This window comes from Urocampus carinirostris, chromosome 19, assembly GCF_059441175.1.
Source record: "Urocampus carinirostris isolate Australia breed hairy pipefish chromosome 19, RoL_Ucar_1.0, whole genome shotgun sequence".
Taxonomy (NCBI): Eukaryota; Metazoa; Chordata; class Actinopteri; order Syngnathiformes; family Syngnathidae; genus Urocampus; species Urocampus carinirostris.
This window is the reverse complement of record NC_142367.1, coordinates 1,697,406-1,723,399: the sequence shown is the minus strand read 5'-3', so window position 1 is coordinate 1,723,399 and position 25,994 is coordinate 1,697,406. Positions and strand designations below refer to the sequence as shown.

At 39.5% G+C, this 25,994-nt stretch overlaps 1 protein-coding gene and 2 long non-coding RNA genes across 3 annotated transcripts in view; 2 read left to right on the top strand and 1 right to left on the bottom strand.

Annotated features, from left to right (window-relative positions):
• Positions 1-3,136: 3,136 nt before the first annotated feature.
• med1 (mediator complex subunit 1) overlaps positions 3,137-25,994 on the top strand; it is a 39,511-nt gene continuing 16,653 nt past the window's right edge. The window contains exons 1-11 of the mRNA XM_088322908.1: positions 3,137-3,290; positions 15,057-15,163; positions 15,310-15,388; positions 18,535-18,589; positions 18,660-18,792; positions 18,890-18,918; positions 18,988-19,059; positions 19,134-19,208; positions 24,103-24,266; positions 24,353-24,464; positions 24,656-24,780. Of these exons, the coding sequence (XP_088179034.1) occupies positions 3,173-3,290; positions 15,057-15,163; positions 15,310-15,388; positions 18,535-18,589; positions 18,660-18,792; positions 18,890-18,918; positions 18,988-19,059; positions 19,134-19,208; positions 24,103-24,266; positions 24,353-24,464; positions 24,656-24,780 (1,069 nt within the window). The 5' untranslated portion in view covers positions 3,137-3,172. The remainder of the gene's footprint in view (positions 3,291-15,056; positions 15,164-15,309; positions 15,389-18,534; positions 18,590-18,659; positions 18,793-18,889; positions 18,919-18,987; positions 19,060-19,133; positions 19,209-24,102; positions 24,267-24,352; positions 24,465-24,655; positions 24,781-25,994) is intronic.
• LOC148346871 (uncharacterized) lies at positions 3,845-6,501 on the top strand. Its single transcript, XR_015847803.1, has 2 exons — positions 3,845-5,397; positions 6,126-6,501. It is a non-coding gene; the product is annotated as an uncharacterized LOC148346871 (long non-coding RNA).
• On the bottom strand, positions 6,585-7,997 carry LOC148346870 (uncharacterized). Its single transcript, XR_015847804.1, has 2 exons — positions 7,761-7,997; positions 6,585-7,052 (listed from the first exon to the last, which is right to left on the bottom strand). It is a non-coding gene; the product is annotated as an uncharacterized LOC148346870 (long non-coding RNA).

Sequence of the window (25,994 nt, the reverse complement as noted above, 5' to 3'; positions counted from 1 at the left end):
CAATTGTCACGCTCTTGTAGACAAGAGTGCTGGGACTTCAGATGAGTCAGTAAAAAGGGCAGTTCCACCAGGCACGAATGGTTCTGTGACATCAGAAGAAGTTGCTGCTGTCCTCAGTGCTGAGTCCACTGGCGGCGTGGGTCAAGTGATGGGAACGGATGCTAACTTCAATCTTCTGCAGAAGGAAGATCACTCAACGGCACTCCCACAGAGCTTGTTGGTCTACAAGAACACGACAACACAATAAGCAGAACAATGTACTTTGTGCATTGACACAAGAGACCTACCAGGCTTGAGAGAGCTGTCGAGTCGCCTAGTGTGATGAAACTACTGAAGCATTGGAGCAGACTCACCATACAGAATGGCATGCTCTACAAAATAAGGAAATATCCTTGCATGGCCAAGAAAATCTTCCAGTTTGTGTTGCCTGACTCATTGAAGCAGAAAGTCCTCCACTGTTTCCTTGACTCGGCAGGACACCAAGGCCAAAACCGTACTTTGTTGAAGCCCTTAGAGACTTATTGTGATTAAGGGCTGTACAAATAAAAATGACTTGACTTGACTTGACTTGTCTCTGGTGAGGCAACGATTCTTCTGGAATGGCATGGAACGTGATGTTGTGAACTATGTTAAATCCTCTCAGCGTTGTATAGTAGGGAAAACACCGGAACCACACAACCGTGCACCACTCAAGAACATGGTCACCTCTGAGCCTATGGAGTTTATCTCTATAGACTTTTGGACTGCTGAGCAAGAGAACAAGTCTGTAGATGTCCTGGTCATGACTGATCATATCTCCAAAAAGGTGCACGCCTTCCCTTGCAGGAATCAAACCGCCAAACAAGTTGCTCGCCGTCTGTGGCAGGATTTCTTTCTTGTCTATGGTTTCCCTCGGCGTATCCACTCTGATCAGGGAGCCAATTTTGAGAGCAAACTGATCAAAGAACTTCTAAAGATGGCTGGGGTGCAGAAATCCCATACGACTCCATACCACCCCCTGGGAAATGGTATCGCAGAACGATTTAACAGAACATTGGGAGATATGATCAGAACCCTTCCCCCTTAGCCCAAAGCAAAGTGGCCACAAATGCTGCAGCAGCTCACCTTCTGCTACAACTGCACAGAGCATGAGACAACAGGGTTTGCATCGTTCTACCTAGTGTTTGGGAGGATCCCTCGTCTCCCTGTCGATGGCATGTTTCAACATGCTAGTACCAATGATGCTGTTGTCAGCTACTCTGACTTTGTATCCCATCTGAAGAAGGATCTACATGAAGCTGCTCAGATTGTACGGAGGAACACTCTCAGAGAACAGACTGGCCATGCCAAGCTGTATATATAAATATATAAATATATGTAAATTCCGGACTATAAGCCGCTACTTTTTTCCCAAACGTTCAACCCTGCGGCATATTCGTTGATGCGGCCAATTTATGTAATTTTTCTAACGGAGCTCAAGAACAAAAAGTACGATTTAGACTGGTGGAATATATGCGCCGAAGAAGACTGCAACTTCTTGGCTTGTGCACAAATTAAATTAGCGTTAACATACCATCATCATGCAAAATGCAAAAAGAAAGGCACATCAAAAAATCCACCATCACCAACGGGTTCCGAAAAGCTGGTCTGCTGCATGACGGAGAGGAGGGCACAGAATCAGGAGTGGATGGGAGCGTGGGACGACGTTTATATGACAAAGTTTCTTTCCGACACTGCGGATGACGACTTTGATGGCTTCAGTTCTAAGGAGGAAGATGAGGACGGTTTACCTTATTTTTTACAAGTACGGTATGTTTTTTTTAACAGACCCGTTTACTGTGTTACGAGCGTGTTGCTAGCGTGTTGCTACCATTAACTGCCCTGTCAGGCACCGTTTGGGATGAAAGTTATATCATTATTATTAAAGCTTTGAAAACTCTCTCTGTGTACCGTCTTTCTTTGTAAATATGTCTAACCATGTAAAATATGTATTTGCAACTGTATATTTTTGTAATGTATTTATTTTAGAGACTTATTATGATATGTTTTGCACGGGCGAATCAATAAGAAGGGGCGAAAAAAACGGGGGCTGACGGGAAGTGGTGTAAAGGTGAGACGTGCTTGTGGACGCGAGATAGTGGATATATGTTTTTCCCACTCTTACCTTTGGAAATACACACTTTTTTCTTTGCATTACTTTCAATGGGACCCGGACTCTGCAGGTCTGCATCAAACCTTAAGTACCGGTATCATTTTCCGCTCATTTTGCCGGCTGTGATTTTTGGACTGTGTACTTTAATGAAGGACATTCAGTTTCAATCGCGGGACTTAAAGTCCGGTTTGGGTAAATTTTGTGTTTATGTGAGCGCATGCGGCTTATATACAGGTGCGGCTTGTGTAAGTACAAAATCGGTTTTCCTCTTTAAATGTGGTGGGTGCGGCTTATAATCAGGTGCGCTCTATAGTCCGGAATTTACGGTATATGGGCAGCACAGCGGCGCAGTGGTTAGCACGTGTGCGGCACAGTTCTGAGGTCGTGCGAACCTCCTGCGCGGGTTCAAATCCAGCTACCGGCCTTACTGTGCAAAGTTTGTATGTTCTCCCCGTGCTTGCGTGGGTTTCCTCCGGGCACTCCGGTTTCCTCCCACATTCCAAAGACATACATTTTTCAAATTGGCCCTAGGTGTGACTGAGCGAGTGAGTTGTCTGTCCACGTGTGCCCTGCGATTGGCTGGCAACCAGTTCAGGGTGTCCCCTGCCCACTGCCCGGAGATGGCTGGGATGGGCTCCAGCCCCCCCGCGACCCTAATAAGGATAAGCAGTACAGCTGATGATATATATATATATATATATATATATATATATATATATATATATATATATATATATATATATATATATATATATATATATATATAAAATATATATATATAGCATGCATGTATATTTATTCATAAATGCATATTGTATAGGCCCGTGGTCACGTATTTTAAACCAATGCAGCCCGACTCCAAATGGTTGCCCGCCGCTGATTAGAAAAACGAAAAGTACGGTATTACTGTACATCCTAAATAAATTTCCAAACACCGTTCAATTTTTATTTGAGTATTACGGTTGTCTACGGAAGCCCACACAGATCTGGAAGGTGTGAGGAGGGGCAGAGGGTTGCAAGAGGAAACGCGAAGTGGACACAATGGCGGCAGTCCCTGGTTTAGTTATGCAGGGCAGTCCCGCCACAGAACTTTCTACCACCGGTCCACCGGCAGGAGGCCAAGCTCACGGGGACCGCGTGAAAGCCGAAGAAGTAACTGGTAAGCGGGCTGGCAGTTTACATCCTATCCTACTCCCGTCTTTTACTTCTTTAGCCGCTAAGCTAACTAGCCGCGGCTAATTTGACATTAGCACACAATTTGGAATTGGTTAATTTTTTTTTCTCCCCTCCCAAATGTTTTATTATTATTGGTACTCCTATGATCCCAGTAAGTGTATGGTCGGACAATTATTTTCTTGTTTATTGGTCGTAACGTATTATTAAATGTTTCACTGGGCACGCTACTTCAACAAAGTACTTAGTAATAGTTATTCACTACTTCTTCCAAAAGAGACTGAGCAGATAACTGAATTACTTAATAGTAAAAGTAACTATTTCCGATACTTTACACACAGTTGTATGTCAAGAATTTTAACTTTTCTGAAAAGTATTCAAATCAGTTGAATAAAGAACAGACATGTAGTTGTTTTATAGAATCTTAATATTTAATTAGTTGTGATTGCTCCAGCAAGGCACAACTACATTGCCCTGTGCTTACAGCACTTGGCAATGTAGTTGTGCCTTGCTGAAGCAATCACAACTATTATAATCCCTCGAGATCTTTTTATTATATCTATCTTCTTCCGCCGAATTTTGACGGGCTTCTCCTCCCAGAGCTTTTGGAGTAGCCCAACGATTCATATACCAAAAATTCCGGCCGAATCAGGACTCTTCTGCGACAATACAGTTTATCGATACGAGTCTCCGGGGGCCCCAAAAATGTCCCTATGCTCAGTAGCCTAGATGGTAGTGTGCCGGCTTTGAGACTGGGAGGTCGCTGGTTCGCGCCTCGACCGAGACATACCTAATTGGTATAATGGCGGCGCCCTCTGGCTGCGGCTGCACCGACTCGCTACAACGGGTCAGGTGTATCGACATTTCGTTCTGTGTACATTGTTACAAAGAATGACAATACAAAGGAAATTATTATTATTATTATAATGGGTTTTGAGAATCTCCCTTCCCATTCATTTCTATGGGTAGTCATGGAAACGAGGGCTTTTTCAGAGGTTAGTAGGGACTAAGCAGGGACTGTCCAGGATGGCTTGAGGGGGCCCGACCCACATTACTTTTAACCATGGGTAAATGGTGAATTCCAAAGAGTGGATGCTAGCCAAAGGATGCTAACAGCTATGTGTGCAGCTAGCAAGGTGTTGGGCTGGCATAGCCAGCCCAAATATTAGCGATGAGTGGTTGAAGCTATGCTTACTCATGCTAGCTCTAGAAACTATTGGTGACGAGTTGGGCTGGCACAGCCAGCCCAAGTATTAGCGCAAGCTCGCTGTAAACACTGTCCGCAATGGGTTGGGCTGGTACAGCCAGCCCAAGTATTAGCACAAGCTAGCTGTAAACACTGTGGGCAATGCTAACTTCTTCATGCCCAAAAATTTTGGGAATGGCTATATTGTAACAACTTCATATTTACAAATTATGCTAATGGGTAATGTCAATGCGTTATGCTAATGGGTAGATGCTAAAAAGTGATGCTAACGGCTAAATCAGGGGTCGGGAACCTATGGCTCGCGAGCCATATATGGCTCTTTCTATGAATATCTATGGCTCAGAGACAAATTTGATTGCATGTAAAATTTCTCCATCCTATTCGAAACTTGGGTAGTTCGTCCTATTCAGGTACACGCAAAGCCAATCCAGAACTAAGTCTTACGGCGTTACTTCGCAGTATATATAGGGCACGTTTTTCACTACAATTTACAGTCAAGGGCCCAATCCCATTTCTCTCACTCGGCCCCGAGAACCCTCCAGTGAGGTCCCTCGATAGAGGAGTGCCCTCATCGAGTGGAGTGCAAAGTGGAAAAGGTTTGGACAAGACTTGCAAGGTTCCACCCCTGTCCAGGAGATGGCGGTAATATTAATTGGCTGTAGACCTTAGTGACGTATAGGCCTACGTCACATGTAAACAACTCGAGTCTCAACCTCTAGTGTGTCAGTTGGAGATTTCGTGCAACGTTAAAAATGCCCGCTACAGCTGTGTTATTACCGATTGCCTGAAAGCTCATCATCTTTTCCGTGTCTCCAATCAACGGAGGAGAAATGTGCTATACTGAAGACAGCTTCGGCGCTATGTAGTGCTGATTCACCTTTACAAGGTACGTACACTCAGTAAAAAAATGACCCGTTCGGTCAAATACAGTAAGAGTTAACATACAATGCACGTTCACATAATACCCTATGTTTGTGTAGACATAAATGGCAATCTACTTATTAGTATCTTAATGCCATTTTATGACACATAGTAGGGGTCTTGAATGTGTGACATGACGAAAAGTAAACAAACACAAGAACAGTCCACCTGACCCTGTAGCTGACATAATATCGTCACCAAACTTCCCTGTACGACCCAAAAACCTTAGTTCATAAGGAATTTAATTCAAAAGAGTTGTCATTGGATATAAAAAAGGTGCTTGATTGCTGTTGTTTGGTCATGATTGTTTTCTGTTGTTGGTGTCAAGGGATTTGTTCAGACCAAAAAAGACAATCGACTTTGGCTTGGACAGATCTATTGACACTAACAAAGATATCATATAATGAAATTGTGAATATGCTTGATTGCAAATAGGATTTTCGAGAAGGGTTGTTCAAACCCTCACATTGTGTTTGCTGTTAATAACATCATATTGGAATATAATATTGTGAATGTGCTTGATTGCTGTTGTGATTGTCATGATTGTTTTTTTTGTTATTAGTGTCAATAAATTTGTTCAAACCAAAAAAATTTCAACATTTTTTCATGATGCTTACATCACAGTTAAAGCGGTCTTTTTCTTTTCTATGCCCACATTTATGTCTAAAATGTTTGTTTTCTATTGTGTTCCAGAGTGGCTGTCCCATAAGCATGGACAGGTTGGACAGGAATGTTCCCATCCTGTGCTTATGGTTGGATGTGGAGTCAGAACTCATTCAGGACTTAAGGTTGAGCAAGAAGGTTATGTGGGCCCTGCAGGAGCTGCTAAAGAGGGAACAGGGCCATGGCTGGAGGTCCTGATCTACGTGTACTGGCTGGCCCACGCTCTGTCCTACCGTGTGGTGTCACGGGTCTTCAGGGTTCCCAGGTCCACCGTACAAAGAATTGTCCACAGTTAATATGGAATAAATTGCCCAAAAGCCATATTTTAGGCTCTTTAAGTCAGACCCACATTTGCATTATGTGCTTTTCTGCATTACTATTCAATAAACATCTTCATTTTGAGTAACACCTTGGTGGTTTATTTCATAATGATGTGAGATACTGCGTGTGAACTATGTGACTGTTGGACAGAAAACAACTACAAATCACTCCAGCTTAAATAATACTTTACTTTCAGAAAAACAAACTCACATTGGGCCAAAATACATAATAGTAAATAAATAATGTGTCACAAATTTTAACAAAAATATACCAATACTTCCATGAAGCTGGAAAACACAAACTGGAACTTCATTGAGTTCTTAATAAAAAAAAATATTTTCCTTTTATAAAACAAAGGGAAACATTGCAGAGATGTCACTGTTCTGGAAATTTGTCCACGAGCTTCCCAAAAAGGACGGGAACCGCTCAGTTTTGGCCACAGTTTCTTCGAGACTTTTCCTCACTCCGGCAGACTCCACTTTCAAAAAGTCAAGGAGTGTATCGTGCTTCCTTTTTTTTTCTGGGTGATTTGGGGTTTGGCGCCGGATTAGAAGGTGCCAACGACGTGCCCGGTGGTGTGGATGGCGTGGTAGCTGTGATGGTGACCAGCTCTTCCACGGGACGTTCTACAATGGCCTTTAGGTTGGGTGGAAAAAACAAGAATTACTTAATGCTGATGTATTGTACAAAAACAACTGTGTATACGATGCTCAACTAGTTGATGTGAGACATGAAATTGACATGTTATTCTTATGGCTGTATGAGCCTTCTATTGGCCAGCATCACATATGCTTTAGAATTGTCTCCACATTTGGACAACATTTTGAGAAGGTAATTCGTTCACTTAATATGTGTTTACAGAGAAGACAGTGAACTATGTGATAGTAGTTTGTTTCAACTGTATTTCCACGTGAAATTCGGAGACATTACTCGTAATGCATGATGAAAACTAATGCATTCTGATCTCACATGAAAGAATCATATTGTAAATAAAACACGACACCCGAAATTGTGTGCAGTAAACAAGCGCTTATGTCCAGAACGGTATTCTGACTATGCTCCTTTAGCGACTGGCCATGTACATGAAAAGCACGACTCGTTTAAGATAAAAACAGGGATGGGCTGAACCGTGATTTTCTGCACAGTTATCCTACTTTACAGTTTGTAGCGTGAAGGTTTTTTTTTGCCAGCTCCCTTGGTAGATTAGTGCACTTCGTAAAGTAGCGATTTTGCAATGTTCGTGTTTTAACGCGAAAATACGATTTTCTATTGCATTTACGTCTAACTAAGATATCTCAATACATTTTATTGCAAATACATGCGTGGTTGTGGAAAACTACTTACATTTGTGTGGTTCCTTTTCGGGCATGTTTGTTGATATTGAGAATTCGCAAAGCCTTCTGGGTAGTCACTTCGCTGCCAAGTGAGGTCGAGAGCCCCCTCGGTCTTGAAGTGGTTACGACTTGGTTTGAGGGCACTTCTGCCTCGGTCTTGAGAGTATCGGGACACACCCCATTTTCACGTGAACGCGCAAACCGAGTGACTAGGGCACATAGCGAGTGAAAGTGCGAAGAATGGGACGCAGCCAAGGTGTCACACAAAAAAGGTGGGAAAAAAACTCGTTTTGGCTGTACAACGCTAAAGAATCCTTTATATAATCTGTGTTCAGTGTTCAGATACCTTATGATGAATCCACAGAACACACTGTAAATACGCCAAAACACCGGAAGAGAACTTAGTCATTTGATTGGGTGAGTGGGAGGGATGGGTGGAGCCATGCAAAAAGCGCAAGCACTCCCTCCCATCTCTCGCCCTACGCCATCTGCGCCAAAAGTGAGCTCATCAGGCTCCCTATTTGCAGAATGTTGTGACGTTTTTACACAATAACAGCTTGCATCTGGTTTTGAAACCAATATGTATGAAAAAAAGGGTCAAAAGGAGTTTAACCGATCTTGAGTAATTGCAAGAAAGAGACAAGTTTAAAGTGGTATGTTTGTTGATTTTGGGACAGGGGCTCTGGCATTATTCTCTTTTCATAATTTTTATCAAATCATCAAAAATAAATGTGCTGAAGACTAAACTTTTGTCTGGGGTGCGGGTTTAGCAATTTTGTAAATTTGTCTCATAATATATGGTCTGGCTCTTTCCCAAAATAAAATTAATATTTTTTGCTTTTATGGCTCTTTGAGTCAAAAAGGTTCCCGACCCCTGGGCTAAATGCTATTCCTCATGCAAAAAATTTTTGGTAATGGCAATATTTTAACGATTCTATATTTACAAATTATGCTAATAGCCTCATGTTGATGAGTTTTGCTTATAGGTGCGACAATAAATAACAGCTTTTCACTCTTCACGGATGGTTCTTATGGAGTTAAAAACTTTATGCTAACTAATAATGCTAACAACTCAACGCTACCGGTTCTCTACCAACATCTGCCAGATTAATCAGAACTCTTACAATTTGATTTAATATTGAGCCATATATAAGGTGCACTGTATTATAAGGCACATGGTCAGCTTTTGAAAAACATTAAGACTTTTAGGTGCGCCTTATAGTGCGGAAAATACGGTACGTAAAATATACGTAAACAAGCATAAAAATGTACCTAATTACGCACGAAAACGTACTTGAATACGCACATAAACATCTGTAATTACACACAAAAAACATACTTAAACACACAAAAACGTAGATAAACACAAATTGTACGTAAATACACACATAAAAGGGATGTAAATACACTCAAACTCAAATGTACATAAACACAAACGAAAACATTTGTAAGCATGTATACCACGTACTGAAAAACACGCAAAAAAGTATGCAAACACAACACAAAACGTACATAAACACGTAAGGAAATGTACGTAAAAACTAACAAATACTACGCAAACACGAACGAAAACGTATTTAAATACACGCATAAATTTACGTAAACATGCAAGAAAATGTATGTAAATGCTTATTCAAATGTGCGTAAAAAAGCATAAAGATGTACGTTAACGCGCAAGAAGATGTACGTAAACACGCTCGCAAGCATTCGTAAACACGCACGCAAACGTACTTATTCATGCACAAAAACGTACGCGCACACGCACAAAAACGTACGCGCACACGCACAAAAACATAGATAAACACACACAAAAACGTACATAAAAGCATAAATTGTATGTAAATATACACATAAAACGTATGTAAATACACACAAAGACGTACATAAATGCACACAAGACGTATTGAAGCACAAAAAAACCTACGTAGGTACAACAACGTACATAAAGGCACGCTTTAAAACTTGCGTAAACACACACGAAAATGTACGCAAATACGTATGAAAACATACCGTATTTTCCGCACTATAAGGCGCAGATGAAATCTGATTTTTTTTTTAAAAAAGCTGACTATGCGCCTTATAATCCGGTGCGCCTTATATATGAATCAATATTGAATTGCAAGGTCATGCAACTAAGAGAAGCAGCCACTGACTCAATTTTTCGTGTAGAAGAAGTGCGCTGTGCGTACTGGGAAATATTAAACAACGATTCTCTTTTATTTGTGCGTTTGTTTAAAGACCCTGAAATGGCTCCTATTAAGAGACACGCTTACAACGCAGAGTTTAAACTCAAGGCGATCAGTCACGCTGTAGAACACGGAAATAGAGCAGCAACAAGTGGAGGAAGCATGAGGATAAGCTGCGCCAAGTAAGGAAGACTAAACAAAGTTTCCGTGGCAATAAAAGCGAGATGGCCACATTTAGAGGACACACTTGAACAGTGGGTTGTTGAACAAAGAGCAGCAAGTACAAGTGTCAGTACAATAACTATTCGAATGAAGGCAACAGCGCTGGCACGGGAACTTAACATTAAAGAATTCAGAGGTGGTCCTTCTTGGTGTGTGTTTACGTTTTACATTTTACAGTTATTATGTTATTGCTTTATTGTTATTGTTTTGCACATTACGAGTGTCACTATATTGCGATTGCACTAACGTTTAATTTACCATAACAGTATCAGAAGGTTTTTTGCGTGTTGACTAAATGCAGGAAAAGTAAAATGTTATGCCTTGCTGTTGTTCAAAGATGTTAAAGATGTGTCACGAAAATGCTTTACCTCAGAGAAAATAATAAAACGGCTGTTTATTCATTTTGGGAGTGAATGGAGTTGTGGAAAGCTTGTTTGTTATCTATTAATAAAGTTTGACTGACCTATCTGACTGTTTTGTTGACATTCCCTTTAGCGCGGCACCATCTAATGGTTGCATAACGTAACTACATCTTCCACTGTAGCCAAGTCAAGTTAAGTCACATTTATTTATATAGCCCTTAATCACAAAAATGTCTTCAAGGACTGCACAGGATTGCAATTACAAAATTTCACAATTACCTGATCTTAAACCAGCATGCACTTATAGCGCCTTATAATGCAGTGCACCTTATGTATGGTAAAAGTTAAAAAATATATCATTCATTGAAGGTGCGCCTTATAACACGGTGCACCTTATAGTGCGGAAAATACGGTACTTAAAAAGTGTAAAAATATACAGAAACACGCACAAAAACGCAAGGAAACACACTAAAATGTAAGGAAACACACACAAGAGCGGACGGAAACACGTCAACACAACTGTACTGTAATATATTTTTCTGTCAGGGAAAGCCATTTTCAGAATCAAATCAAGAAAACAGAGCAACGGTGGGATTAGGAAAAAAAGATTTCACACGTGCATTATATCACACTAGTGACTACTGAAGGAGAGCAAGAGGAAGGCAGCGATTGACGTGGATAGATGGTGTTATGAGTGCGCTGCATGAAAATGTAGTAGATGTTAGTGCTCTTGTTGGTGATAAGAATGAATGGAGAGGTGTTCAGAAAGGATAGTGGGATGTCTGGATGCGTTCTAAGGGATGGGCAGGGCACCCGTATGATGCAGCAGGGATAAAACAGTGAAAGCTGTCGGGCCCTGCTGTTGAACAGAAGAGTGTGTTGTGTCACCCTGACCCGAGCGACATGGCCACTTTCTTGTGTCCCGTTTCATCTGAAGGGACAAAATCCTGACCAACTTAGGTGCCGAGGCGCCTAACTTGTTTGGGCGTTTGGGCATTTGGGTTGGCCATGGTTCAAATTTTTTGTGTGTTTTGCTATTTTTTTCCCTATTCTTATTTTCTTTTCATTTTCTTTGTATTTTCTTTTCTTTGTCATTGTATGTGTTTGTCTGTCGGTCACCCCTCGAGGGAAATTATCAAGGTAGATAGATAGATAGATAGATAGATAGTGACTACTTTAACATATAATACTCAGAAAATGTAATAATATATTAATCGTCTGTAGCACATTTATCAAAAATATTTATATACATTTTTAAATGTATACAAATTGGAGACGTTTTTAAGGTCATCGTCTAAATCATTCCATTAATGATTACCTTTTTGAGTGGCACAATTATTTGTTTAATGATGTACGCAAATATTGGACATTGAGGTTATGGATTCCTCTTAGATCCGTGGTGTCCAAAATTTTCAGAAAGCCATCCAGATTTGGTAAGCTGAAAATGTCCAAGGGCCGAATATTCAGCATTGCCATTCTTTAAACAGTATTAGATAAATTCACCCTCCGTCAAAGGTTTGCAGTAGTTGGCGCTTAGCATCGTGATCTTGTAGCATGGCTTTTTATCATTTTCATTTGACTTGCGGGGTCTCGTGAAAAAGCACTGTCTGACAGTGCTCCTTGATATTATATTCGTTGAAAACAGCCAGTCTCTCAGCAAATTAGGCAAACGCAGTTGTTTCAGATTTCGGTGAAAAAAAAGTACTCAAATTTCCACTTGTCATAGTAGCAACTTAACTTTTTTTTTTACCTGCAGTGGTCATGTCGTCAATGGGGTGGGCTAAGATTTTCACAGAAAGGTGGGATTAGGAAAAAAAGATTTCACACGTGCATTATATCACGCTAGTGACTATTGAAGGAGAGCAAGAGGAAGGCAGCGACTGCAAAGTGGCCAGAGGGCTACTGCCATCACCTGGTATAATGGTGATTTTTTTTTTTGTACAACTATATGTTATACTGTGGTCAACATTTCGGGCGGTCCACGTATTAATAATTTTATGACTAAGGCTTTAAACACTGCCACTAAGGTTGCAGATCTTATCTCAGAGGGCAGGGCATTCCACAGCACAGGGTCATGACATCATTGAAAACCTACACTAGTCGAGTTTTTGAGAAAGGAAGGTTGTTATTCCTGACAACTGGACTTTTTGTATGAATTCTGTTAATAAATTTAATGTTGATGTTAACTGTGTAATTTCCGTTGATGCCCATGCAACATTCGTTGCAGCCTGGTCATCCTGGATCAAGCAATGGTGTAATCAGTGTCTGAAACTCATGACAAAAAGTTACCGGACACCAGGGCAGACAACTCTGAAAAGTTGCCTACCCAGACATAAAGTTGCCCTGCCCCGTTTTTCACAACTTAAAACACAATAAGACGACTAATTGCCCAAAAAAAAAAACCATTGTTGCAAAGTATTGTGGATTGATAGTCAGAATATATGACAGAACAACATTTTAGAATTATGTCTATTATAAATCTACTTATAGCATTCATTGCATGTATATGACATTGCTGTTTTCCATCTGCCATCAGTATGTACCTGTATTTACTCACCTTCATTCATGCAATGTTTGCGTTGCCTCGTCTGTTACAAGCCACGTGAACTCCTCTTTCCACGATTCTTTTAATGTACGTTTACGTTTTGTAGCGTCATCAATTTTGTTAGATTCTTTTGAATATTTCTTCTGGGGCTGAGGTTTTGGCTTGATTCCTGGTAAGGATATAGATAGATAGATAGATAGATAGATACTTTGTTCATCCCCGAAGGGAAATTCACATTTCCAGCAGCATCCCTGAGCTGAGAACAATCGAGAACAATCGAAAATAACACGGGAGCTGCTGGAGTGGCTGCCATTCGTGACGGCGCCGGAAGAAAAGATTCAATTTGAATCATGTACAAACAAACAAACAGTTGAATCATGTACAAACAAACAAACAAACAAAATATTCATGTTTCAATAAGTGGAGTGTTAATAAAATGGGGGGAAAATAATACTGATATAACCAGGTAAAACTAATTTTAAGTTACCTGTCCAAATGAATGTTGTGCCATCTCACCTTTCCCACTCTCTCTCCTCTCACCTTTCCCACTCTCTCTCCTGCAGTTGACTTGCTGCTGCTCGCTCCTGAAACTAATACTTACCTCTTTGTGTATTGTGCAGTCCCTTCTCTAGACAAGGTCTCACCAATGGCCATCAACAGTGGCAGCAAGCTCATCCCCCGCAGCAGTAGACAAATGCCCATTTTTATCTTTTTCTCCAATGTCATTTTTCTTTCACATGTATATTTATTTATCTTGTTATTTAATCCCATGCATGTATAGTACACAAAGTAGTACTTTTTTTCTTTTTTTCTTACCCCTTTTTAAAGTTATCTCACCATCATGTTATATAATAACGGGTGAATTTTTAATGAAAGCAAGAAGTGAATCGAGATAAAATTTAACAACAAAGAGGTTGTAATTCAAATCAAATTTGTAAAGCATTTTTCAGGCAATAAATCACAACTCAAAGTGCTATATAAAAACCTTCAGTGTACACTAAGACAATAACATCCCCTCCTTTATCCACTACCTAACAACCTGAAACAGTTAGTACGCAGACACACACACAATTGTTAAAATAATAACACAATAAATAGTAATATAGAAATAACATGATTAGTGTGACAACAACAGCCAATCATGGAGTGTTAGGCCAACATGAAATGTCATATTTTATGGTTCAACAGTGCCAGGCAATCAGAAGATATGTCAGAGTGTGCAGTTTCCTCATGTGTGAGAAGATAAGCAGGACATTGTGGTTCAGCCTTTAAGCATATTTATTCCTCAACAGCAAGCAAACAACAACACGGCTCCTTTCAATCCAACATGGCGATCAACAATTGGCAAAATGAAAAATGGTGCGTGCGTAATAACGCCACACAATGGAAATCGTCTTACAGCAATACCATGAGTAGAGCGCTATTAAATTGACAAATTTAACAATTCCTAACCACGTATCCATTTTTCTTGTGTTCTCTGTGCGTCTACTTTGGGAAATGATACGCAAATGCACGACCTTATAATGCTTGGGAGAGTTCCGAAGCACGAAGTTATTCAATGCAGGCCTCTGATTGGCTGCCGAATATGCAAGTTGCCAAACGAAACAAAATTCGGAAACTTCCAAACGAACCGAAATTCCGAAATATCCAAAACGAACGAAGATTTAGAAATTGGAATAAAACGTTTTATTAGTAAAAAGAAAAAAATCTTTCTTTTTTTTTCTTGAAAAAGTTGTCGGCCACCCGGGCAGAGACGTTTTGAAAAGTTGTGCGCCCGACGTAAAAGATTTACGCCCAGGGCGTACGTTATTTCAGACACTGAGTGATGGTGGACTGTGCAGCCCTTTAAGACTTTTTTTTTTATTAGGGGCTATACAGATAAGTGTGACTTGACTGGACATGTTAAACAAAATGTTACTGGTTTCACTTATGCATGAGTTTCTTGATAATAACATCAATATACCAAAAGATTAACTGTTTTTTTTTCTCAGAATCGGAGAAGCAGAGTCGCATGGCCGCCTTGCTAGAGAGGCTTCACGCCAAACATAACGCGTCCCGTCCATGGCAGGAGACAAGCAAGGTTGTGCGTCAGGCCATGGTAAGGAAACGCTTTTAACATTACGATTGATTGTAAAGAATCTCTGTATTCCCTAAGTTGCAAAATCGTATTGTGCATAGCCAAACACAAATCAATATTGACCGTATACATCATATTATATTTTTTTCTTAATTCATGCTTTGTAGGAGAAACGTGGGTTGATGAATGCTGCTGGGCACCAGCTGCTACTCAACTGTTTGGAGACTCTGCAGAAAGCACTCAAAGGTGAGACTAAAATATTTTTCCTCAATCCGACTTCAACATTATTGTCACAAACATGCTATATGCACAATATGCAGCAGAGATGAAATTGCCTTCCCTTCACTGCGTGCAAACATGCAATAGAAAAGGAACAATTCAAATAAGCAACAGCAGCAAGAACAAATAGCAGTAAGCTTTATTCCTCTTTCTTTTTTTTTTCAAAAATGTAGTGGTTTCGAATAAAAATTGTGCAAAGTAAAGCTAGAGTCTAAATAGAGCAGTTTTGCATTAATTTGGCAGAAGACAGGAGAGTTTGCTTTGGAGTTGAACAAACCTTCGCCATTAAATCCACATAACCGTGACATTTCCTTGCTTTACGTCCGTTCGCACTAACACTTTGGTAAAATGACACCCCTTGGCCACTAAGCCATTAACACTTTGGGAAACCTTCCGTTCTGACGCTAACTAAAAATATCTTTGGATACACCAACTGATTGTATGGGCCAGTGCCTGCAAATATCTTCCTGAAGGCCTCAGGGTAGATTTCTAAACCTAGCAACAAGTAATGGCATGGGTACTGAAACTCAATTATCTATCTTTGGGTTGGTCAACTCATAAGTCAGGGTTAGATTCGGCGCATATTGAACATTCGTTGTGAAATAGGCCCCAGGTTTACCTTTGACTCAATCCCCAAATTTTTTAAAATGCAAATTTTGGGGAATTTTCTTTAAAACATTGTGGCTTTAAATATGGTGTGGCTTTTTCCTTTTTTTGTAGCAGCTCCAAGGAAATTGGCCATCTGCTATACTCTACAACTCATGTGCTCTATATACATAACATTTGGAAACATAAATAAACCCCACTCGAGAGAAATTAGTGCATGTTTTTACCCAAATCATTTATATATGAACAACAGGAGCAAAACCAGGAGTTTACAGTACCTCATTCATTATTTACAATGTACTCACGGTATTTCAAAATTTTCACCCACAAATCAAGTACGGTCCCTTCTCAAGGTTTCTTCATTTTCCTCATGATGAGGTTTATGAGTTTTTTCTTGCCTAGCCTTTTCCTTGTAGGTTTTAGATCACGTGATGGTGTAATATTAGTCTGCGGTTTGCAATAATCTGTGGTCTGTGCAGCCCTTTGAGACTCTATGTGATTAAGGGCTATACAAATAAACATGACTTGACTTGAGAGTGTGAGGGGGCAGGGCAGGGAGAAAGTTCAGAATATTTGCAGCCTGATGGACGGAGCTGTTCTTTAGCCCGCTCTTCGTTCTGGCTCTTCTCCCTGACGACAGAAAGTTGAAGAAGCTGTGAGATGGGTGGATGGGATAACCTTCAATCTTGCTGGCCTTGCGGGCGAGTCTGGACTTGTAGATGTCCAAGAGGGGCGTGGTTTGAACACCAATGACCTTTTCCGCTGTTCTCACGATACTTTGCAGGGTCTTTCGGCAAGACATGGTGGAGACGCCGTAACACACAACTAGGGTTGTTGCGAATATCACATATCCCTCTAATCGTTAATATTTTTCATATTCGTTAATATTTTTTACATTTGCGATTAGTCTTTTTTCTTTCCACCCCCTATTGTGACCACCTTTGAAATGTCGAGGAAATCACGTCAACGCGTAGTGAGGCACATGACGCAGACAACATCGGCACTTAGTTATGTGGTCATCATGGTTGCGCAACCTTTATTTTCAAAACCACGTATTTTGGACACATTCCGTGTTTATACCGAGCGACAGGTAAGCCCTAAAACACAATCCAGGGGTTGCAACTTGTCAATTGGATTTGCGTGAAGTTACACCGTGTAAGTGGGCAGAATGTGGTTAGCGCGTTTGCGGCACAGTTCTGAGGTCATGAGATCGAACCTTCCTGTGTGGAGTTTGCATGTTCTCCCCGTGCTTGCGTGGTTTTCCTCCGGGCACTCCGGTTTCCTCCCACATTCCAAAAACATGCATGTCAGGTTAATTAGCCAGTCCAAATTGTCCTTAGGTGTGAATGAGCGAGTGACTTGTCTGTCCTTGTGTGCCCTGCAATTGGCTGGCAACCAGTTCATGGTGTCCCCTGCCCACTGCCCGAAGATAGCTGGAATGGGCTCCAGCACCCCCGCGACCCTACTGAGGATAAGCCGTGCAGAAAAGGAATTAATGAATGAATACACCGTGTAAAATGGGGCACATTTAAGATTGTGTCACGCAGTACATTGCTACAAAAATCCTGCCATTCAATAGGGTTTAGGAACCAGCATTCAGAGACATCTTGTACAATTTTGATAAGCCTTCTGACCCACCAGGCAAAACAATTTTAATTTTACATGTTCAGCATTTCTTTTTTTTATAATCGATATACAAAATAGTTCAAACATAAACGGGAATCGTACATGGGTTTGTTATTCTCCCCATTGCAAAGAAAAGATAAATAATGAAAACTTATGATATTCAATATTCTCAGTTGTGGGAGTTCATTTTAAAGTTTATGCCGTGTTAACAGAGTTTATGCTGGGCAATTCTTTGTTTGTGTTTTACAGTTTCTAAGATAAATTTTATGTATACTTTCACTAGTCTCTTCTTTTCAAAGACTAAAAACTTCAAGAATAGAGACATTAGTCTGCTGCTTTTACTTGCATTTACTTTAAATGTGTTGAAATTTTAAAACTCAAAGAGGAGCAAAGAGACATGTATCTTCTCTGCTGCTTTAAATGTGCATGTTCAAAGTAGAGTATTTTTTTTCTCATCTGTGCACCTCATTTTTTCACTTTGTTCAATTTTGCAATTTATTACTGAAAAGTTGAGTGTAAGACCTTACAACACCTCACCTGTGCATTAGTTCTCAAAAGGTTTTGACCTAACAGACTGAAACCCTGCACTGATGCATTTGTTTTAATAAAAAGGAACCAAATGTTTAGTTAACAATGACTTTTTTTATTGTTTGATTTGATTTCTTGACAATTAAATTGGTACGATGTACAGTATATTTTATATTAAGATGATGTTATCATAATAGCATATAACGCAAAAGGGATTTTTTTTCAATGTTACTTTTTTCTTGGAAAGTATATTCATCAATCTTGATTCTTTGTGTGTCTCAAAAAATTCTTAATCGTGACAGCCCTACACAAAAATGAAAAATTAAGAAATTGTCTTCCACTGTTCTTTTCAGTCTCATCCTTACCTTCTATGACGGATCGTCTTGAGTCCATAGCAAGACAAAACATGTAAGTTCCAACAGAGAAGTGTATTCCGATTGAAAATATTAACTATGTTTAAGGCTTTTTTTTTTGCTAGGCTTGGTTCCCATCTGAGTCCGTCTGGAACAGAGTGCTACATCACTTCTGATATGTTTTACGTGGAGGTGCAACTGGATGGTGACGGTCAGCTTGTGGATGTCAAAGTAGCTCATCAGGGAGAAAATCCTACGGTAGGGCTCTGCAGGAAAACCAACAATGCCTCAAAACACCAACCTAGAGAAAACAATAATGTTTGTTCTCATTTGAAAAAAAATGCGTTCATTACAGAGCTGCCCAGAACTGATTCAACACCTCAGGTGAGCTTGGATGTTATTTTTACGAATATTAAAGAACTATACTAATTTAATCCATGTTTTTTTAATAAGAGAGAAAAACTTTGAAGAGTTTTCCAAGCATCTGAAAGGGTTGGTTGACTTGTATAAGCTTCCAGGAGACAAGTACGTATGACTCTTTTTTTCCTAATCTTTCCATCAGTGCAATTAATTGATTTTTGTTCCTCAATGTCTTGCAGTAAACTGAAAACAAAGATGTATATTGCGCTACAGTCTCTGGAGCTCGATCTAACCAAAATGATGCACATGTTTGGGTGAGTTTTCTGCAGTAAAAAATAAACACGTATATGCAATGAATAGGCATTTAAAGATATTCAAGCATTACAACAGTATAAATATTCGAACTGCGACAACGAATCGATAAAATTGATTAAATTGGTTATCAAAGAGTTGGCAACGAAATTGATCATCAATTTGTCGTGTCCTGCATTTTCAATAGCACTCGGTATGTATATTCAAAGCATCTAATAGACTGATATTGAAATGACTTTGCTTTGGACCTTGCACTTTTGGTCCGGCAGAGGGCGCTCCGAGACCTTATTTGGATGCACAATGAGTGGTTTTCAACTGGTCTGACTTCAGGACCCACCATCCTACCTTAATTACAACCCGTATTTTCGCTTCTGAAATGTATTGAATTGAAAGGGTTGAGAATTAAAAAGCAGTGATAGTAGATTATAAAGTATTGACATATAAAATATGGCCAGTAAAACCAAAACGACTTCAAGTAAAAGTAAGCTGCATTGTAATATAAACATAACTCTTTACTTTCATGGATTTGTTTTCAACTTAATAAAATCCATTGCTGATATAATCCTCACCGTATCTGCATTATACTTTGCTCAACACGTGTAAACAAACTTTATCTGTCTTTTTCTGTGGTGTGAAATGCAAGTGTCAACTCGCATTTGCAAGGAATTACAACAATCCATTCTTGAGGGGTTTATTCTTTTTCTTAGCATTATTTTGCCAAGGCAAAGGCCAGTGACCCACTGAAAAAAGGTCCGCAACCCATTCTTGGTTGCTGACCAGCCCATTGAGAAACACTGATCTCGATCTAAATCAAAATGTATATACCATAAAAAATTGACTATAAGGCGTACCTGATTATAAGCCACACCCAGTACAATTTAAAAAAAACAAAAACATTTTGTACATACAAAAGCGGTGCCTGACTATAAGATGCATGTGGCCACATTGAAACATTAGATAATTGCTAAGAGAGACCGTACAGAGTTGTAACAATATACGATACCTTAACCCCTTGCGATAATTAAATACATGTCTGTTCGATGTCACCAGTCACTGGAATACATCATGCTACATATCATTGTAAAGCTTAAACTCTTGGGATTCAAAATATACTCGTCAGAGAAACATCACCATCAATGTTCCCTCTAAGCTGCGTGTGTGCGCAATTGTGCACTGCCCAGAGCTTTTCCGCGCACAAGAAGCGAATTAAGTCAAAGTTACAGTGCATGAAGGTAAAAATGCACGGGTTCCCCTGACGCTGTGTTATAAATGCAGTATTATGAAGTTAATGTCGAAGTAGAACGAAGTTGAGTAAAGTTAATAGAGTTTTTCGAGAATCGGCTTCTTCGGCTCGGCTCAAAAATAGGAACTGGCTCTTTCGGGTCCTAAACGGCTCTTCAGGTTGTTTTTGCTCCTTTAATCCCAACATGACCAAATATTATGTAAAATTATGCACAAAATGACTTAAAGGAAGGGGGGAATAGAACAAAAAAGAAAAAAATACCAAAATGAAAAAGTAGTAAAACGCTGAGAAAAAAAATAAACAAAAAGGAAGAGAAAAAAAGAAGGAACATTTCAGAAAAAAAACTGGAAAAAAGAAAAGAAAGAAACAAAGGAAAAAAGTAAATAGAGAACAAAAAGAAAAAAATAACAGCTAGGAAAAAATAAACACAATGAGATTTTTTTTTATAGGAATTTAAAAAAAAAAGAAACGGGGGAAAAAAAGAAAAAGTTTGTGTTGCATTCAAATAATTTCCAATTCTATCAAGTCAATCTTGTTGCAAACATTGTACTTCCCCTAAAAACATGTAATTAAATACAGTTGTGTATCGTGCAACCGACTAGATAAGCCCCCAAAAATGTTAGTATTACGCGACAAAAGATACAAGGAAAAAAAAATGGAAATCTTGTGAAAGAATTGTAAAAACAAATCAAAAACAAAAACAACCTTTGCCATAGTACATTAGTCAATTCATTCAAAAGTGAAAAATAAAGTTTTGGACATGTTTGATAATGATTTAGTTGCCACACTTTGGATTGCTGTTGCTCACTGTTGTTTCAAGCGTTGCTCACGACTTTGTGTGAACGCTCAGACCCGTGGAAGATTAGAGGGAACATTGATCACCATCAGTCTGAAAGATACATGAAAACTATAAAGGCAAGGTAATTCACCTTAATGTCCCCTGGCCGCCTTCAACTTCTTTGAATGTCCCCAAAAATGGCCTCGTTACATCAAGGACAATCCATAGAATCCAACCTTGTAAAATAATTACTCCAAAACGCAGGATAATGTCGACAGATTAATGGGAATCTGCCTTAAACACTTCTTCTTAGTTGGATGTTGCTTCTTGTAATCCGTTCGTTACGCCACATTATTTCCATCTATGAATAAACATACTTGTAAAAGTATTCCCAATATGATAGTTCCCCTTTTCGATTGACACCTTTATCATTAGGTGGGTCTGTTCATGCTAGTTTCTATTCAAGCACAATGCGCAAAGTTACATTAAACTTGTGTCTTCCTCGACACATATGATCCCCCGTGTCTCATATTATAGAATATCCTGTTGTTTTTTGCAAAAAAATTCTATCCATCCAAAACCTAAATATTTGAGGAAGAAATTAAAAATGTTTACGAAAAAAGTTCAATTCATCAAAAAAATAATCAACTGATTAGAATAATCGTTAGTTGTGATAAAATAGCTACCAAAAATGGTATCACCTCTTTAACTAATATTAATTAGATCATCGTCTTAAAATCCCAATGGAAATAATAATAATAAAGTCCCACTCTCTTGGTTTTATATATGTGCATACATTTTTTTCTTTTTTCCTTTCTTTTTTCCTTTTAATCTTGTGTTGCACTGTTAAATCATTTGTGGAAAAAAAAGGTAATAATCCAAAAGTTTGTGTTTAATTTTGGACGATTAATATGATAAGTCCCACCTTTGAAGATAAAGATTTTTTAAAGAGTTAATTGAACATAATGTGTGTTCAGTTGTTTATGAGCGTGTCCAGGACTTCAATCCAATTTCAGAATTCATTTTGGTGGAATTTTAATTGATGTACACTTTTTGCCCTTTGAATTTTGGCCCTTGCTTCAAAATAGCACGCATCTCCAATCGGTTGGCAACCAGTAGAAAATCAATTACAGTGGAACCTCGGTTTTCGAACGCCTCTCAGTTCGAACAAATCTGTTCTCGACCAAATATTTCGAGAAATTCTTGCTTCGCTTTTCGTTCAAAAAATCGGAATTTGAACGCCGGTACGCTAGGGCTGAGCGGCGTACGAGTGTAAATTGCCCCCACCCCTCGTGAAGAACTGTTGTCACGGCAACGCGCACTCCTTTCTGTTTTCGTTTTCAAAAGCGGTGAAGGGAGTGTTTTAACCCCTAATTATGCCTCAGAAGAAGGTCGGTGCAAGCAGCAAAGTTGCTACAGGTGAAAAAAGACGGGTAATGCGTACAACTATTACATTTAAGAAAGAAATAATAGCAAAATATGAAGAAGATGTGCAAGTTTCCCTTCTTTCAGGAATACAGCATGGCTTCTGCCGACCGGTAAGAAATCCTATTCATAATTCTTTTCTTTATCCTTTAACCCAGGGGTCGGGAACCTTTTTGACTCAAAGAGCCATAAAAGCAAAACATATTAATTTTATTTTAGGAAAGAGCCACACCATATATTATGAGACAAATTTACTAAATTGCTAAACCCGCGCCCCAGACAAAAGCTTAGTCTTCAGCACATTTATTTTTGATGATTTGATAAAAATGATGAAAAGAGAATAATGCCAGAGCCCCTGTCCCAAAATCAACAAACATACCACTTTAAACTTGTCTCTTTCTTGCAATTACTCAAGATCGGTTAAACTCCTTTTGACCCCTTTTTTCATACATATTGGTTTGAAAACCAGATGCAAGCAGTTATTGTGTAAAAACGTCACAACATTCTTCAAATAGGGAGCCTGATGAGCTCATATTTGGCGCAGACGGCGTAGGGCGAGAGATGGGAGGGAGTGCTTGCACTTTTTGCATAGCTCCACCCATCCCTCCCACTCACCCAATCAAATGACTAAGTTCTCTTCCGGTGTTTTGGCGTATTTACAGTTCTGTGGATTCATCATAAGGTATCTGAACACTGAACACAGATTAAATAGTGAACTTTTATATAAAAGAATTATTTAGCGTTGTACAGCCAAAACGAGTTTTTTTCCCCCTTTTTTTGTGTGACACCTTGACTGTAAATTGTAGTAAAAACGTGCCCTATATATAATGCGAAGTAATGGTTTGTTTTATAGCTTTGGTTTGGCTTTGCGTGTACCTGAATAGGATAGACAACTCGAGTAATAAACAAAATGAGGAAATTTTGCATGCAATCAAATTTGTCTCTGAGCCACAGATACTCATAGGAAGAGCCATATATGGCTCGCGAGCCATAGGTTCCCGACCCCTGCTTTAACCGCTCACCACTTGTTGTGGAGACCCCGGTGCTAAATGACGCTTAAACGACCTGATTTTTTTATTTTTTACACGTTCATGTTAGCATAATCTTTCGTACGGAAGATTACCCCAACGCGAACGTACGATCAGCCTGGGTTAGCTTCTTGTTTACGTTCATGGTAAACATTCAAAGATTTGGAACGGATTAAAATGATTTTACATTACTTTCAATGGGAAAAAAACAGCTTCGGCGATCGTACAAATCGGTTTTCGTACAAAGAAATGGAACGGATTATGGTCGAGAACCGAGGTTCCACTGTATGTTGAAATTTCTGGGTTGAGAAATCACCTGTTGAGCCACTCTTTGGTCTGGGTTGACATGTCTGTTGAATTTTTACTCCTGTAATAAATCTGTGACGACAGTAACTTCAAGCCTACTCTTTAACTTTATGTAGATTGGCAACCAACGCCAACACTGTGGAGACGATCCTGCACGGCAACGTCGGCCTGCTGACAGCAAGAAGTGGCGGTCATCTTGTTACCCTTCAGTGCTATGTTTCACCGTATGAAGTGTTCGATGAAGGGATGGCCGTACACGTCAACCTGGCAAACACAGATGGTAAAAAAAATGGAGAATTTTTTTGAGTTCAGCTGATTTGTTTTTATTTTTTATGTATTTTTTTTAATGTATTATGCATATAACAGTTCCACGCTCACTGGGTGTTAGTGTTTCCGTCACCATTGAGGGAACGGCCAACACTTACAAGCTCCCAATTGCACCACTCATCACAGGATCCCACCCTATTGACAACAAGGGGTAACAATCATATTTATTACCATGTTACTGGGATTTTTTGTCACGGTATTTTGTCACTTTTCCCCGTCCTTCTAAAGAAAAGCAATATTATAAGAGTATGAATGCATTAGATAAAACGTGAACCACTTTAAACACTCTCCAGATGCATTACAAGAAATTTGCGGCCAGTGAATAATAAAAATTTCTTTCAGAACACCTTCTTTTTCAACGGTGACCAACTCAAACTGCGTGGATCTGCCTGCTTGTTTTTTCCTTAAAATGAATCGGCTCATGCCGTTTTCTGAATCCTTCATTCACAGGCTGGGCAATGCTACCGGTGAGTTAAATACAAATGACTGTTTTTGGTTGTTTGAGGGCAATGTAAACAGTTTAGGTCACACTAATTTGATCCTAACATTAAAAATGTGCAGCACAGCAAGCCTTTTGTTTTTCACAGGGGTTTCCTATAAAGTTGTGGTCAAAAGTTTACATACACTTGTGAAGAACATAATGTCATGGCTCTTTCTAGTTTTCAGTTATTTCTACAACTCAGATTTTTCTCTGATAGAGTGATTGGAACAGACAGTTTTTGGTCACAAAAAACATGAGGTTTGGTTCTTTTATGACTTTATTATGGGTTCCCAGAAAAAGTGATCAAATCTGAGGGGTCAAAAATATACATACAGCAGCGCTAATATTTGGTAACATGTCCTTTGGCCATTTCACTTCAATTCAACTCATACTGGACTACAGGAGGAAAGGCAGTAACCCAGCACCACTCATTTTAAAAGGAGACTGTGTAGAGAGTCCACTCTTTCAAATTCCTGGGTGTGCACATCTCCGATGGACCTGGTCTGCAAACACTAGAGCGGTTGTAGGGAAGGCCCAGCCAGCAACTTCATTTTCCTGAGAGTGCTCGGTGTGAGTGCTACCCAGTCCGGAGGACATTGCCTGCTCTCGCTACCTCAGCAGAGCAGAAAACATCATTAAGGACTTTTCTCACCCCGGCCACCACCTCTTTGATCTGCTGCCTTCCGGCAAGCGCTACAGGTCACACAAAACAAAAACAAACAGTCTCACAGACAGTTTCTTCCCCAGAGCCATTACCACCCTTAACACACACCGCACAACAAACTGAAACTCTTGCAAACACACTGCCTCATACAGAAAAAAAAATTGTATTCATGCCTTTGCTCACTTTGCACAATGTTGACTATTTTTGCAAAATGTTGACTATTTTTGCACTGTATGTAACATCCTACATGCCCACATTTCTTGTGTAAATATTGTGTAAATTATAACCTTATCTTCTTTGTTCCTTTATATTGTGTAAATTATAACCTTATCTTCTTTTATGCTCACTGTTAAATGTGAAACTGGAGTGCCACACCCAATTTTGTTGTCACAATATGTTCAACCCATTTTGTAACAATGACAATAAAAGTATATTCTATTCTATTTTATCCAATTAGGTGCTTTTGATAGACATCCACAAGCTTCTGGCAAGCTTCTGGTTGAATCATTGAGCACTCCTCTTGACGTAATTGGCGC